This window comes from Ursus maritimus, unplaced genomic scaffold, assembly GCF_017311325.1.
Source record: "Ursus maritimus isolate PB19 unplaced genomic scaffold, ASM1731132v1 scaffold_27, whole genome shotgun sequence".
Lineage (NCBI taxonomy): Eukaryota > Metazoa > Chordata > Mammalia > Carnivora > Ursidae > Ursus > Ursus maritimus.
Genome location: NW_024425230.1, coordinates 15,249,689 through 15,264,647, shown reverse-complemented (window position 1 = coordinate 15,264,647; position 14,959 = coordinate 15,249,689). Strand labels below are relative to the sequence as shown.

Here is a 14,959-nt window from a genome sequence, read left to right as displayed (position 1 = left end):
TCCTAAATCTTAAAAAGCTGAATTGTTTGGAGATTATTTTATGAACATTAATTGAGAAATGTTTTTGACTTTAGGTTTTATCTCTGAACTAACAGTAAGCTAGAGATATTTATCGAGTGAGTAAGCGTTCAGGGTTTGCTGATAATGTTTTCTGTGGAACTCCAGCAAATTCTAACTTAACTGATGTGAAATTGGTATCCTTTAGGTAAAGGACCAGGGAAAAAGAGAGGCCCAACAATCAAAATATCGGGGGTTCAGGTTAATGTGAAATCCATTATACAACATGAGGAAGAGTTTGAGATGCTGCATAAATCGATCCCTGTGGACCCTGAAGAAAAAAAAAAGTGAGTCTGTTCAGTGAACATGCGTGAGTGGTGGTTCTGTAAGGAATTGAAGTTCTAGTTGTGTGTCGTGTAGTGTTTTCATTGTCTTGTGTGTAACGCATCAGGATACTCTGTCCGTGTTCATTTGCGTTCATTTCCAAGTTCGAAAGGCCCCTCCTCTCATGTCCTCCTGTTTTTAAAATCCCTTTAGATACTGCTTAACCTGTCGAGTGAAAGCTGCACATTTCGATGTAGAGTGGGGGGTGGAGGATGATTCGCGACTACTGCTGGGAATTTATGAACATGGCTATGGAAACTGGGAGCTAATTAAAACGGATCCAGAGCTTAAGTTAACTGACAAAGTAAGTAAATCTGTGATGCTGGAGATTTCCGGAAGATTCGTTATATACAATATTTTTATATCGATAACTTATTTTCAACTATTTTCTGGGGGGGTGGGGGGTCAAATCGTAAATTTAGTACAGTAATAAATTCCTGGGATTTCTTTGTTTTGGGGAATATTACCATCTTTAGTGGACTGTGGTACTGTTAGATGAAGATAATAGCCAGGTGAAATTTTGGGGAAATCACAGGAGAAATCTTAAAATTCTAATTCTTACACATCCAGTCTCATTGCAACAAATACCAGGGTAAGATATCATTAATAATACAAGGATTCCTCGGCCTTAATTGTTGGCCTCTTGTTTATAATTATATTTGAAGCCATTGTGTTTCAGTTCTTCACAAGGAGCCACACCTTGGTATTTTTTGTAATGTAATTAAACATTGGCCGTACTTCTCCCACAAAATCGAGCCTCCCACCCTATCCGTTGTAAATCAGGCTACCAGGTAGTAAGGCCGTGCTCAGAGCTGTAAGCAGGGAAAGCTGACTGGCTCAAATTTTAGTAGGATGTGCTCCATGTTGTGCTCCTGGCAGGGCTTTTCCTGGCACGTCGAACAATGCTCATCCCATGTGTGATGTTCTCAGAGGGTGACAGCACCCTGCCATAAGCACTGAGACCAAATCCAGTCTGGCCTGAGAGGTCCAGCTGGGGTAGCAGGGACGGATCCTGTCCTGGCATAGCTCAGTGCTCTCCGGCCATGCTCTAAGAAGCATTTTCAATCTAAAACGAAGCTTTAACCTAGCTCCAGGGATTCCCTGCTCCTGGAAGGAGGAAATCCACGACGGCTGGGATGCTCTAGCAGATGAAGCCAACAAGCCCCTCCTACCTGAGTTGTTCTACCCTGTTAACAGCACAGGTAGGAGCCAGTGGGAGAGCTGGATTTCTCCATCCCATTTTGTAAAAACGAGAACGGCTCATAAGGGATTCTCAGTGACTGGGAGCCATGGACATGAGATAGGATCTGAGGCTTTATCTGTACTTTGGGTGGTTGGGGAGGGAAAGGACTGCTCAGTTCTTTGTTGTCTCTGTGTATCCTGATCCACTAACCGGGACATGGGTGGTGGCGGGTGCTTCTCTTCCTTTCCTGTTGAAGATTCTGCCTGTGGAGACAGATAAAAAGCCTCAGGGGAAGCAGCTGCAAACGCGAGCGGACTACTTGCTGAAGCTGCTCAGGAAGAGCCTGGAGAAGAAGGGGGCCGTGACGGGCGGGGAGGAGGTGAGTGCGGCCGCTGGCCGGGCATCCTTCAGAAGGTCGAGGCTCCGACCCCACAGCCTTAGTAGGAGAGGGGCTGCCTGCCCCCTCCGGGCGCTGCGCAGAATGGTACCTTCCCACAGTCAGTGTTGCTTTTGAGGTTCCAGTCATGATGGTTTAGTTGGTAATCATAGAAATGTTCCTTCGATAATAGGCCTGAACATCTGGGCAGCTTTCTTAAAAGCCCATTCTCCTCCAGTTTTGCCTCAAAATAGTCCTCACCTCTGCCGGTGCCACTGGTCCAGGTTGCTGTTTCTTTATGCTGCACCCTCAGTTTTGGAATTTGGAACATCGCTGTGGTTACCGTACGGATACCACCAGGTTCACCTGGTACAGCCGACCCTGGGCTGCTCGTAATGATGGGGCCCAGAGGTAAAGTATGGATAGTTAGAATCCACAGTTAATTCAGAAACTGGCCTTCAGTTATGACCACCTTACTTAGCACAGAATGCCAGCGAAGTTGCTAATGAACTCATTTGAACCGTATCTCCTTTTATTTTCTCGATTGTTCATTTCAGAGTCAGGCCTAGAAAGATGGGAATCACCGAGATGTTACATCTGGTACTAGCAGTCCTTGTTGGGTGCGCGTTCCTAGTGCTCTTAGAGCTCAGCCGTTTGCATTAATTTCCCTGTATTATAAACAAAATGAATTTTAGGGAAAAGAAGCCACCATAATCTGATACCTTGTCCTTTTTCATGTAATAATGTCATAAGTAGTGCCGTTCTCTAGATAACACATTGAGTATGAATTATATGTTAGGTTCTGGAGGGACAGATTAGATAATGTTTATACTTGTTTTAGATTTCTGTATCATATATGAGTGGATTGAGAGCATGTTTTCCTTGGCTTAAGTTTTAGAGCTAATGTCTAGATTTTTTAATGTTACTCTTAGGTCTCATAAATTTATTTGTGTCTTTGTGCCCAAACGTGCTTTTTCCTTCTTTGAATTCTATCTTAAGCATGAATTCCGAACATTAGAATCAATAGATTCAAGGATATGGATGCTTTTAGGTGGTGTAAGGACATGTACAGTACATTACTGTTTCCTTTTTCTCCCCCAGGTAAAATTGGTTGCGCTTCTTTGAATTGCCTTTGAATTTTCTCGTTTCAGCTGGGCTGCTACTGCTCTGAAGAGCCCTAATGTTACTTGGTCATGTTTTAGAGGTTTGTGGTTTTATCATCATTTTCTCTCCTTTCCAGGCCAAATTAAAGAAGCGGAAGCCTCGAGTAAAGAAAGAAAACAAAGAACCCAGGCTGAAAGATGAGCATGGGGTTGAGTTTTCATCTCCTAGACACTCAGACAATCCGTCGGAAGAGGGAGAAGTAAAGGTATGCGGCTGGATTTCAGTTGAGGGTTGTCTTTTAGGCTACGTTTATTGTGCCAGCTGGTATAAGACCATTCAAAATGTGTTTGGTTTATATGCAGAGTCAATAAAGTGAAAATAGAATATATATGTCTCTGCTTACCCTGTGAGAGAACGATTTGTTCATTTAAGCCAGCCGTCACAGTTTCATAGGTAATGGAAGTCAATGAAGGGAACCATGCCAGGTGTAATGATAAATGGCCCATGACACCCAGCCTTGTGGTTGAAAAAGGTAGGGAGTGGTGGTGGGCACTATGGCTCCCCAGGGGCCTTGTGCCTCTGCAGTTCAGTTTAGTGGGGGCCAATAAAACACATCTATGGGTCAGGTTTGGCCCAGGGCCTGCCAGTTGGTGACCTCTGGTTTGAGCAAAGTGAAAAATAGGTAGCATTCAGTGTGTTGTTTCAGTGAGTGACAGCTTAATGGGATTTTATGTGGTTGCCCTTCGAATGTGATTGTTCTTTGAGATTAGCTCCAAGAGGATCAGCAGTGGGGACAGAAACTGGCATGAACTTGTCATGCACGCATGAATTCAAAAAGTAGTAGCAACTGTGACAATTACTAGGTGACAGGTTTATAATATCTCTGATCCTCAGTTTTTCCATCTGTGAAATGGGAATGATAAATGCTTATGGCTGAAGGGGTGTTCTGAGAATTACAGAGAGGGTGTGAGTTGCAGAGCACCTGTTGCTGCAGGCTTACCTGGTCGTTACCAGAGAGCTTAGAACTGTGCGAGCGGGTGCTTTAGGGCTGTGTGCTTGAAAACAAGCTTCTAAGTATAGATGCAGTGATGAACCATTGTGGACAGTGCTCCTCTCTCCAGGAAGTAGACGAGTAGATCTAAAGTTTGTGGCAAAAGCTCATAGCCCTGTTTGTTTTCTAGGATGATGGCTTAGAAAAAAGTCCAATGAAAAAGAAACAGAAGAAGAAAGAGAACAAGGAGAACAAGGAGAAACAAATGAGTTCTAGGAAAGACAAAGAAGGGGACAAGGAAAGGAAGAAGTCAAAAGATAAGAAAGAGAAGGTATCAGTGTCCTTCTGCTTACTGAGATACCCATAGCCTCGGAAATTTCTTCTAGGATTTAGACAGAGAATGGGGCTTGAGTGCCCTGAAATAATTGTCTCTTTAAGGGTACATCCAAGAAGGAAGGATGGGGCTGTCACAGGGATGCCTGCACCTCTTCTTACAGAGAGGGGAACGTGCAATTACGGGATTTTTTTTTTTTTTTTAATACAGAAGGCCTTTAGTTGATCTCTTATTACTTATTTCAGAGGGGAAGTTTTGATGAGATAGGACAGGTGAGAGAAAGCTGCATTTACAGATAATGATGTGAAATATGTTCTCATATTCATGGTAGAAGAGTACAATCTATAGATGAATTTGAATATTTGAAAAGTTTAGGAGTTAACCCAAATAATCAAGAGAAGCTTTGCGAGTAGAAATGGATGAAAAGCCCTGCAGTCTTCACTTTGGGACTTTTGTGAGGTTAATTCCAAACCACAGATTTCTGGTAGAATGTTGCACGTATGCTTGCTGGCTTCTGATGAAATTATTTTGCAATTAACCCTTCATCATTAAAACATACAAACAAGTAACTGCTATAATTCCACCATCCAGTGATCATCTCAGTAAATTTCTTGATCTTTGGAGTTTTTGTCTTATACGTGTAAGTACAAGTACAAAATGAAGATCACATCAGACTCTGGGTAGCCCTTAGTTCCCCCTGAAGCGGGTCATCAGAAATGACTTTCCCAAGGAATAAATAAGTGTTAAAATCACTTTGAATAAAGAAGATTCTATTTGATTATAACACCTTTGAAGTAATGTAGATTTCCCATATTGAAATCACTTTCAAATTTCTATGTTAGGAAACCTGCTGTGGCAGACACCTTTGCATTTCTGCTCCCACAGAAAGATACTTGTTTTTTAAGTGAAATATTTCCAATATAAAAGCACAGGGAGCCATTTACCACACATCCACTCACCCGCCACCCAAGATAGAATTGTGGCCAACATTTTTTCACGTTTACTCTAAGTGCCTTTTATTGGGCTGGTGTATTTCGTGTTTTGTGCACATTTTACCAATACTGTTGAAGCCCCCCCCCCCAATTCCTCTTTCCTGACTTCATTACTCTGCCTCCATCTTTTTTCCACCCATGGTTTGAAACCTTCCTATCCATGTTTTTATACTTTTACTATTTATTATATAATCGTAAGCAAAGCATAGTATTATTTTTTTAAATGTTCATGTATGAAGTCATTATACACGTATGTATCTCCATCCTTCTGCATCCTTTCATGGATAAATGAGATTTATCCGTGTGGATTTATGTACATTTCAGTCACTTACAGCACTGTAGTTAATACAGATTCCTAGGTCGAAGTGTATGATTATAAGCTGTTAATAAAAGTTGCTACATGATACTGTACAAGACCTCTGCCAATTTATAATCTCTACTGTTGATGATGTTCTTGTGTATTTTATGGATGAGGGAATAGAAGCCAAAACAGTGTTGTCCTGAAGCTGAAGTTATAATTGGGTGTGTTTGGAGACAGAAACGGAAAATGATGTATGATTAATTCGTACATCGTTTATCATGTAGGTTTGACTACATGATGTTTCAGGAGACTTTATTTTACCTTTTTTGTAAACCGAGCCTGTCATGTCTACCCTCTGGAGTGACGTGACGGCGGTGAGATGTCCAGCTTGCAAGGCAGAATTGCACAAATGACAATGATTCCTTGTAACTCTTTTTTTAAAAGCCTAAAGGTGGTGATGCCAAATCTTCAAGTAAATCAAAGCGATCTCAGGGTCCTGTCCATATTACAGCAGGAAGTGAACCTGTCCCCATTGGAGAGGATGAGGATGATGATCTGGACCAGGAGACGTTCAGCATAGTAAGTCTCGAAATTGAGGATGCTGGCATGTGCGGCTACAGTGGTTGCGGTGGCTCTGCCTTCCCCAGGTCCAGCCACGCAGCCTCAGCCGGCCCGAGCATTACTATGTTACCTTGGAACACATTGCTTCTACTATGTGAAGACCTTTTGCTCTGAAATAGGCAGGCCGGAAGAGATTTTCTTACTCTCTAGTAAGAAGTTTGGAGAATCGATTTCCTGTCTTGTGCTCCCAGTCAGAAAGGATGTGGGGGGCTGAGTTGGTTAGGCTTCAGACTCTTGGTTTTGGCTCAGGTCGTGATCTCAGGGTTGAGAGATCGAGCCCTGAGTCGGGTTCCCTGCTCAGCTGGGAGTTGGCGTAAGGTTCTCTGTCTCCCGGCCCTTCTCCCCCAGCTCCCCACTCACGAGCTCTCTCTCTCAAAAAATAAGTAAATAAAAATAAAATCTTAAAAGAAAAAATGAAGAGAGTCACAGAAGTTACGTGTTAACATAGTTAAGACGTGGGGCAAAGATTTGACCCAGATAGTTTGGCACGAGCGCCTGGGTTCTGAACCCTTCTGCACAGCCTCCCTGTGTCCATACACAGCACATGATGTTGCTTTCCATGTTTAAAAATTTCATAAAAATGCCACACTGTGTATATCCTGTAACTTGATTTTCCTCCCACAGCATCTCTATTTTTGAGGTTTATCCACATTGGTCACTTAAACTGTTTCAGGGGCGCCTGGCTGGCTCACTTGATCTCAGGGTTGTGAGTTGAAGCCTCACACTGGGCATAGAGCTTACTTTAAAACAAAAAACAAAACAAAACAAAAAACCTTTCATATTATTTTATATCATGACTTCCACAGTTCATTGTTTCTCCTGTAGATGAACCTTGGGGTTTTCCAAAGGTTTATTACCAAAAATAGATGGCAGCAAAATTCTTGTAAATATTTTCATTTACACACGGGTAAGCACTTCTGTAGAGTAGTGTGTGGCTTGTGCAGAGCTCTGGGTCTTTCCTGGGACACGCACATCGACCGCTTCCCTAGGTACTGTTGAGTTACCCCTCCCAAGCTATTGTGGAGATTTACGTACTCCTAGCAGGGAATTGGAATTCCGATTGCTTCCCAGTCTCAGAAACATTTGGTCATTTCTGACTTCTTAATTTTTGCCAATCTGACGGGTATGAAATACTGATCAGTGGTGTAGTTCAGCACTTGTTTTCGTATGTGTGAGGCATTCAGGTTTCCAGCGGATTGTCTTTTGTATCCTTCGCCTGTTTTGGGGTAATTTGTTCTTACCTTTTCTATAGCAATCCTTTACACATTCATGATATTGCTGTCTTAGCCATTACAGTCATCCTGGACACCTTCCAGGTTGTGGTACATCTTTTTATTTTGTGTCCTTTTTGAAAATTGAGGTATAACTCTGAAAAGTAAATAGATGGAATTACCACAGCATGATAGACGCTGGTAGGGTTTTCTTTGTTCTGAAATTTCGTGCTCATGTGCCTTTGTAGTTGTACCAGATACCTCGTGGTTGAGGTACCTCATACCCTATGGGTCTGAGAAGTTTCCTTGAATTATTTTATGGTGATTTCCTCCTAATTCTTAGTTTTATCTTTACAGGACTTTTTGTTTTGGGAAACTGGACTCTGGGAGTTGTCCCTGATACTACTACCTTTTTTCCATTTCTGCTTTTTAAATTCTACTTTCTAGGAGATCCCCTGCACTTTATCTCACATGAATATTTATTTTAAGCTTTTTTTTTTTTTTATTATTAAAGATTTTGTTTATTTATTCGACAGAGATAGAGACACCCAGTGAGAGAGGGAACACAAGCAGGGGGAGTGGGAGAGGAAGAAGCAGGCTCATAGCGGAGGAGCCTGATGTGGGGCTCGATCCCATAATTATTTTAAGCTTTTAAGCAAACTTCTCTCGTCATGTTTTACTTCCAAGGTCTTCCCCCCTGCCCATGGTTCTCTGAATTTTTTTTATACTTCCCTTTAACTTGTTTTTCATCATTCATGTTAGATGTTTTTTCAGATGACTTGTAATCATTGGTAGTCCACACACACATTTGGGGGGTAGGGGCCTAACCCTCCGACCGGAAGCTCTGAGCATGTGGGTGGGGCTTGGTCGACTTCCAGTGTTCACTGTCTGGCGGTGTGGCTGGGCTGCTTCACTGGGAGACTTGCATTGGTAACCTCCTCTTAGGTGGTCAGTTTGTGGGCAAGGACCCTCCAGTCTCCTGACTGGAGGGTGAAGGCCTGGCTCTCTTCGTTCTGGAATCTGGGGGGGGCAGTGCCAGGCGCTGGCTCCTCTGATGGGTGCGTGTGCTCGTACGCTCCTGTTTCAGTGCGTAGCCCAGTTGAGAGCCCTCTCCTTTATCCTCTCCAGAGAATAACCTCTGTCCCTTTACTGGGCAGAGTTGGAAATGTGGGTGTCTCTTGTGAATCTGGGTGTTTGTTACTTCTAAGCATTGTTGAAAGAAACCACTCCTTAGTTTTAACTCTCTCCTATTTCAGAGGTATTAGCTCCCCTTCGGGGGAGTGTAAACCAAGTTGGTTCTCATCTCAAGTCTCTTAAGTCATTTCCCTTGCTGCCAGTATTTTGTTGCTCTTGTTTTCTCTTTCATTTTCCCTTGTCTTTGTGGGCTTACCTCTTTCTGAAACACTCCCTTTACTGTTGTTCAGTGAAGTTGGGCAGGGGAAGAAAATGTTGGGTTCAGCTCACCATCTTTATCCGCAAGCCTTCTCCTTAGTTTCCTGTAAGCCCGAAGGACTTGTAAATATTTTATCCTGTAGTTTTAGATAGTTTATCTGGTGGTGGGACGTTTCTAGGGTAGGCCTATAATCTTGCTTCTCATTTTATCTTCATAATGGCCTTAGGAGGCATTATCACACCCCTCTTGCAGACGAGGAAGTGGCATTTTGAGCTATAATAAAAGGAAGGTATAGAAGTCATCACTCTTAAGAGATGCTTTTGGGACCTGCACCTCAGGTTTTCCTGACTTTACATCTACACTTGTTCCCTGGGCTTTAACCGGTTCCTCCTCTAGCAATAACATGGCATGAGGGTGGGCTGGGTTTTCTCTGGGAATTTAGGGCATAGGGAACAAAGACAAGATGTCTTTGTTGCAAGTGTTTTATGTTTCTACTGTGTTGGCCTATTCCAGTGCAAAGAGCGGATGAGGCCCGTGAAGAAGGCACTGAAACAGCTGGACAAACCCGACAAGGGGCTCAACGTGCAGGAACAGCTAGAGCACACCCGAAACTGCCTGCTGAAAATCGGAGACCGGATAGCCGAGTGCCTTAAAGCCTACTCAGACCAGGAGCACATCAAACTGTGGAGAAGGTAAGTGACTTCGGCCTCAGATTGCCAGTGTGACTTGACAGTGTGTGTGCAGGGAGGGTTCTGTGGTGGTTTTACAAAAGGGGACATAGCCACCTAATGAGCATTTTTCCCCCCTGATGAAAACCATCTATTGGCAACGTACCCGCAGGCTTCAGTTTCCTTTCCCTGCAATAGGCCATTCCACTGAGACCAGTCTTCTGAATAGGTAGGATGATGTCATCATTTTATAGGAGAACAGCAGGGAGACTGGATTTGCTGGCCTGTTCTCAGAACAAAGACTTGGTCTATAAACCTAGAAGGCTTAAAAATTATCTAGTCTCACTACTTCACCCACCTCAGGTTGATAGATATAATAACTATTTGAATAGTTCTCTACTAACACATGAGGTGAAACAAAGATTAAATCACCAGAACTATGATTTTTCCATTCTCTCTGGTAACTGAAAAACTCTAGTAGTAATTTGTATTAATGTAGTTTAATCCAGAACTTTAATTTATAAGGCATATCATGGCTCATACATATTCATTTATGTATTCACTTTTGATTTCTTAGGAAAACACAACTGGAATTTCTTTCTCAAAGATAATTGTAACATTAAGTCTCTTTCCATAATCCAAAGTGACTTTGAACTTAGGCACTTCATGGTTCATGTAATTATCTTGGTATAATATGCCCAATCCCAGTGGATTAGTTTTGAGTGAAAAATGGATTTAAGAAAATGTTCTGTCATGATGCTATCCATAGCATGCTTCACACCTATTTAAAAAAATTAAGTTTTAAAATCGTATTTTTTTCCCCTTTATACTCTTACCGACTTCGTCTTGCCTAGCCACTAGGCTGTTTTTCTACCCAAGTTAATCCCTGTTGGAAGAGAACAAAAGGTCATCCTAGTACATAGATCTGTGAAGCTAGGCTTCCTGCCGGGCACCGGGGCCTGTCTGTGTTGAAGTGTGCCAGGCACTGTAGGCCTGGCTAGCAGTCGTTCGTGAGAAGGTCCTTGCCCATTCCAGAGACACTGTCCATCCTGACGTGGTCACTGCAAGACCGGGTGTGGCAGGTGTCTGAGGAGGAGGAGGGGCCTGTGGAAGAGCAGTCGGGGAGGATGCTCTTCTGAGAGACAGGCAGGTGAACTTGAACTGAGGTGGAAGAGCAGGGCAGACCTGCTTAGGGGACAGTCTTCAGGCTTTGGCACAGGCTTGCAAGTAGGCTGGTGAGGGGTGCTGGGAGGTTTTTAGGGTTTAAAGGCAGTTTGTTAAGACCACTGAACCCCATTCTGGAAGATCTTAAAAAGAAAGGGATGCAGCAGGTTTACTACTTTGGGAGTCAGTCTTGTTTCTGTGGGTGGCATGACGTGGTCAAACTGTTCTCGACAAAGCGTGGAAGGAGGTGAGACTCCTTTTCCAGCTCCCTGCGAGTACTGCTGCCTCCTCGTTCTAGGCGCCCGTGTTGTCAGTCACTCTGCCATCCACGGTAATGCCTTGCTAGGGTGAGGGCAGTGGCATCGTAGGGCGGTGCTGCTCGGAGTTAGAAGGAAGAAGCGAGAGGCGGTGGTGGTGACAGCTGGGAAGGAAGGAGGGGCCGCAACATGGGGATGCCCGGATGCATGTAGGTCCCAACTGGGAGGATGGTGGTAATGATGGGTTGTGTGGCTGATTCCAGAGGTGTGGAATGTGGAGGAAGATTTCAGGACTTTCCTGGGTGCCAGTGAATTAAGGGATTTTAGCCAGGAGACAGAAGCCTCCTCTCCAGACCCCTCAGTCAGACTGTGTTGACACTGGCGTCTAAAGATGTGTTAGTGAAGCACAGACCTGGAAGAATGTTTCTGTTATTTAATTTCTACACTTGGGAGAGTATCCCTAGCAGAATTCAGTAGCTTGCCATCCATAAAGGGAACAAAAATTCATTTAAAGAATTCTATAATTTACTTAGAACTATTGATTTTTTTTTTTTAGGAATCTATGGATTTTTGTTTCCAAGTTTACAGAATTTGATGCTCGAAAATTGCATAAGTTATACAAGATGGCTCATAAGAAAAGGTCTCAAGAAGAGGAGGTAAAATACAAATTCAATCCTAATTTATACAAACAGAGAAAAACCGATTCCACAGAAAAATTCCTTAATAACTGTTTTTCCCTGGGGAGATGGTCATGGGATGCTCTTGTTGGTGCTGGAAGGGTCCTTGGTTCTCTGCCTCACTACAGGTGGAGGTGGCGGTGCCCAGCACGGCCCTGCCTGTCCCCCACAGTGCGCTCTAAAGGCCACGTTAGCTCTGCAGTCTCTCGGCTTGCTCCCCTAGTACTGAAAGTAACAGACTTGATGGGCGAAATAGCCAGTGTATTAGAACCAAAGCATATTAAAATTCTGACAAGGAGTTCTTACCCTGTGTTCCTATGTCCTGGAATCATTTATTCACCAGTCTTGTGGTAGCTTATAAACGCGGCTCCTGATAAGTAACAGGGTAGTGGGCAGAAAATACTTTTTCTCTTCTTTTCTGGGCCATGTATACTTGGTGTCCTTCCAGCTTTCGTACGTAGCGTCCCAACTGCTCACGTAAAGGAGCAAACACGAGAAGGTGCCCAGAAGTTCCTTCCCTTCTCTGGCATGGGGGATGGGCACATAAGTGACTTCGCTGATGACTCAGGGGCCGTGTTTCCTATGGCGGCGTGCCCGTTTTCAGATCTGCTGACTTGCCGTGTGGGCCTTACCCAGCTCAGCCACGTAGGGCCCATCTGTGGACATTCAGCACCTCCGCCACCAACATGTCAGCTCCGTGAAGGCAGAGACGTGCGTCTTTCCTTCTCTGCTCTGTCCTCCGGGCCTGGAGTTGTGCTGGGCACGGGGCGGGTGCTCAGAAGTACTCGTTGCGTGCACTGTGCTTAGCGTCGTGTGGGACCGTAGAGTCGTATCTCAAGTACTTTTAATTTTACGTGGAAGAGTATGATATAGCAGTAACATACAGAAATAACATCACTGCACGTTAATGTAAATTTTAAGCGTTGTAAAAGTCTGAGAGGATAGGAAAAGCCCCAGGAGGGGAAGTGGCAGTTACACACGATGAGGTCAGACACATGATGATAAAGGGCCACATTCATCTAAGTATCCAAAGTGAGCGTTGTTGAGTCGAAGTAGCGGTCCTGCTGCTGGGGGTGCCCACTGCCACAGCCGTGCTGAAGGACAGTTCAGTCAGATTTGTTAAAAGACTAAAATAGTTCTGCTTCTGAGAATTTAATGAGATGATTAAGGATTTAAACATGTTTACAGTGGAAATGACTTAAATGGCCAACAGGAAGGAAGAGATTAAATAGGTCATGATATATCCATACTGGGGAGTAGCATTCAGCCATAATAAAATTGTGCAAATAAGCGTTTACATGAGAAGATGTTCACAGTACATTAAGTGAAAGAGGAATACCAAATAGTATCTTTGTTAAAAAAAAATACGCACAAGCCTAGAAAGACACAGACCACATTACAGACATTAATTCCCTTGATGGTAAGATTTTAAGTCACTTTACATATCTTGTTTTTTTCTTATTGTTTTTTGTTCTATTTTTACATCACAGTTTACTTGTGTGGTGAAGAAGTAAACATTTAGATGTTCAGCTTGATGACCTTGGCGTAGGAACTGGTGCCCCCTGGGCCAGTCAGGGCTTGTTCGTTCTAATTGGTCTAGGAATGTTGGTGGTCCTAGTTGTACGTGGTCCAAGCTGAATCTCTGAGAATGTGGACAGCCTGGGCGTCTGTCCTGCAGATGCTCTGTGTGGTGGCACCCAGCAGTCCGTGGTCCGTGCTCACAGGACTTCCGGCGGAGGGTAGCGGAGGGTGACTTTCTTTTTTTTTTTTTTTAAAGATTTTATTTATTTTTTTGACAGAGATAGAGACAGCCAGCAAGAGAGGGAACACAAGCAGGGGGAGTGGGAGAGGAAGAAGCAGGCTCATAATGGAGGAGCCTGATGTGGGGCTCGATCCCATAACGCTGGGATCACGCCCTGAGCCGAAGGCAGACGCTTAACCGCTGTGCCACCCAGGTGCCCCGGAGGGTGACTTTCTTGTCAGAGCAGCAGGTGCGGCTCTGAGAGGCTGGCGTGCTTGGCGTGCTGTGGGGGCTCGGGGGAATTTCTTTCTTTGTTTTTATTTTAAAGATTTTATTTATTTATTTGACAGAGACAGCGAGAGAGGGAACACAAGCAATGGGAGTGTGAGAGGGAGAAGCAGGCTTTCCGCCGAGCAGGGAGCCTAATGCGGGGCTTGATCCCAGAACGCTGGGATCATGACCTGACCTGAAGGCAACCGCTTAACGGCTGAGCACCCAGGCATCCCATCGAGGGGATTTCTGAACATGTTTTAGAAGACTGTAGTAGATGGCAGGTTGGAGGCCAAGAGGGGAATACTTAGAGGTGGTGATCTTTATACTGTTCTTGGGAATTCTGCCTGGGGCTTAAGATGCTGTGGTTTCTTTTTATTCTCAGGAGCAAAAGAAGAAAGATGATGTGATTAGTGGTAAGAAGCCGTTTCGACCAGAGGCTTCGGGTTCCAGCCGGGACTCCCTGATATCTCAGTCCCACACCCCGCACAACCTTCACCCTCAGAAGCCTCACTTGCCGGCCTCCCATGGCCCACAGATGCACGGACACCCACGAGATAACTATAATCACCCCAACAAGAGACATTTTAGTAATGCAGGTGGGTCATTAAATGGAGTTTTAAAAGGAGATGCCAAAAGAATCATTTTCCCTGTGTTCTGTTCTCCTTCAGGACTTCATTGTCCTCTGTCTCTGTGAGACAGAGGATGAAGTAAATATCCAAAAGGCTGTTCGTTACTCCAGCTTGAAGAAGAGCGTGGCCACCATATACAAGTATAGGCTGAGAGGAGCAATTTACATTATACAGGATGGTGAAATGGTTAAAACTGCTAATACTGAAAGAGCCCATGTAAATTGACAACAAAAGAATAACCAAATAGAAAAATGGGCAGAGGTTAGGAATAGAAAATTCATACAGAAGAGGAAATTCAAGTGGCCAGTATGACAGGGTGACCAGCACTGCTCTTAGGGAAATGTAAATTAAGGCAACAGAAACTGACAAATTTTTTTTGCCCATTCTGATCAACAAAAATTAAAAGGGTGGGATACACAGTAATTGCTAAGAGTGTAAATTGCTACAATGTTTCCAGAAATTAATCTGAAATATCTAAATACATAAGCCTTTTTTGGGGGTTTGTACAAGGATGCCATTCCAGTCTTAGAATGGCAAAAAGCTGGAAATAACTTGGATATCTATTAACAGGAGAATCATGAGATGAATAGTAGGACATTGGTGCGCTGTGTATTATTATCAGTTATTAAAAAGAATAAGTTGGCTTTAGAGATTAAAAAAATG

At 43.7% G+C, this 14,959-nt stretch overlaps 1 protein-coding gene across 5 annotated transcripts in view; it reads left to right on the top strand.

Moving 5' to 3' along the window:
- Positions 1-14,959, top strand: part of CHD2 (chromodomain helicase DNA binding protein 2) — a 120,694-nt gene that overhangs the window by 93,454 nt on the left and 12,281 nt on the right. For 2 of the 5 annotated variants that reach the window (XM_040642746.1, XM_008687623.2), the window contains 9 exons: positions 206-344; positions 535-685; positions 1,821-1,943; positions 3,181-3,309; positions 4,226-4,366; positions 6,107-6,241; positions 9,401-9,579; positions 11,533-11,632; positions 14,050-14,263. In XM_040642746.1, coding sequence (XP_040498680.1) covers positions 206-344; positions 535-685; positions 1,821-1,943; positions 3,181-3,309; positions 4,226-4,366; positions 6,107-6,241; positions 9,401-9,579; positions 11,533-11,632; positions 14,050-14,263 — 1,311 coding nt within the window. Of the gene's footprint in view, positions 1-205; positions 345-534; positions 686-1,469; positions 1,584-1,820; positions 1,944-3,180; positions 3,310-4,225; positions 4,367-6,106; positions 6,242-9,400; positions 9,580-11,532; positions 11,633-14,049; positions 14,264-14,959 lie in introns of those variants that run through there. The other 3 variants (XM_040642747.1, XR_005838056.1, XM_040642748.1) reach the window with 3 other exon arrangements.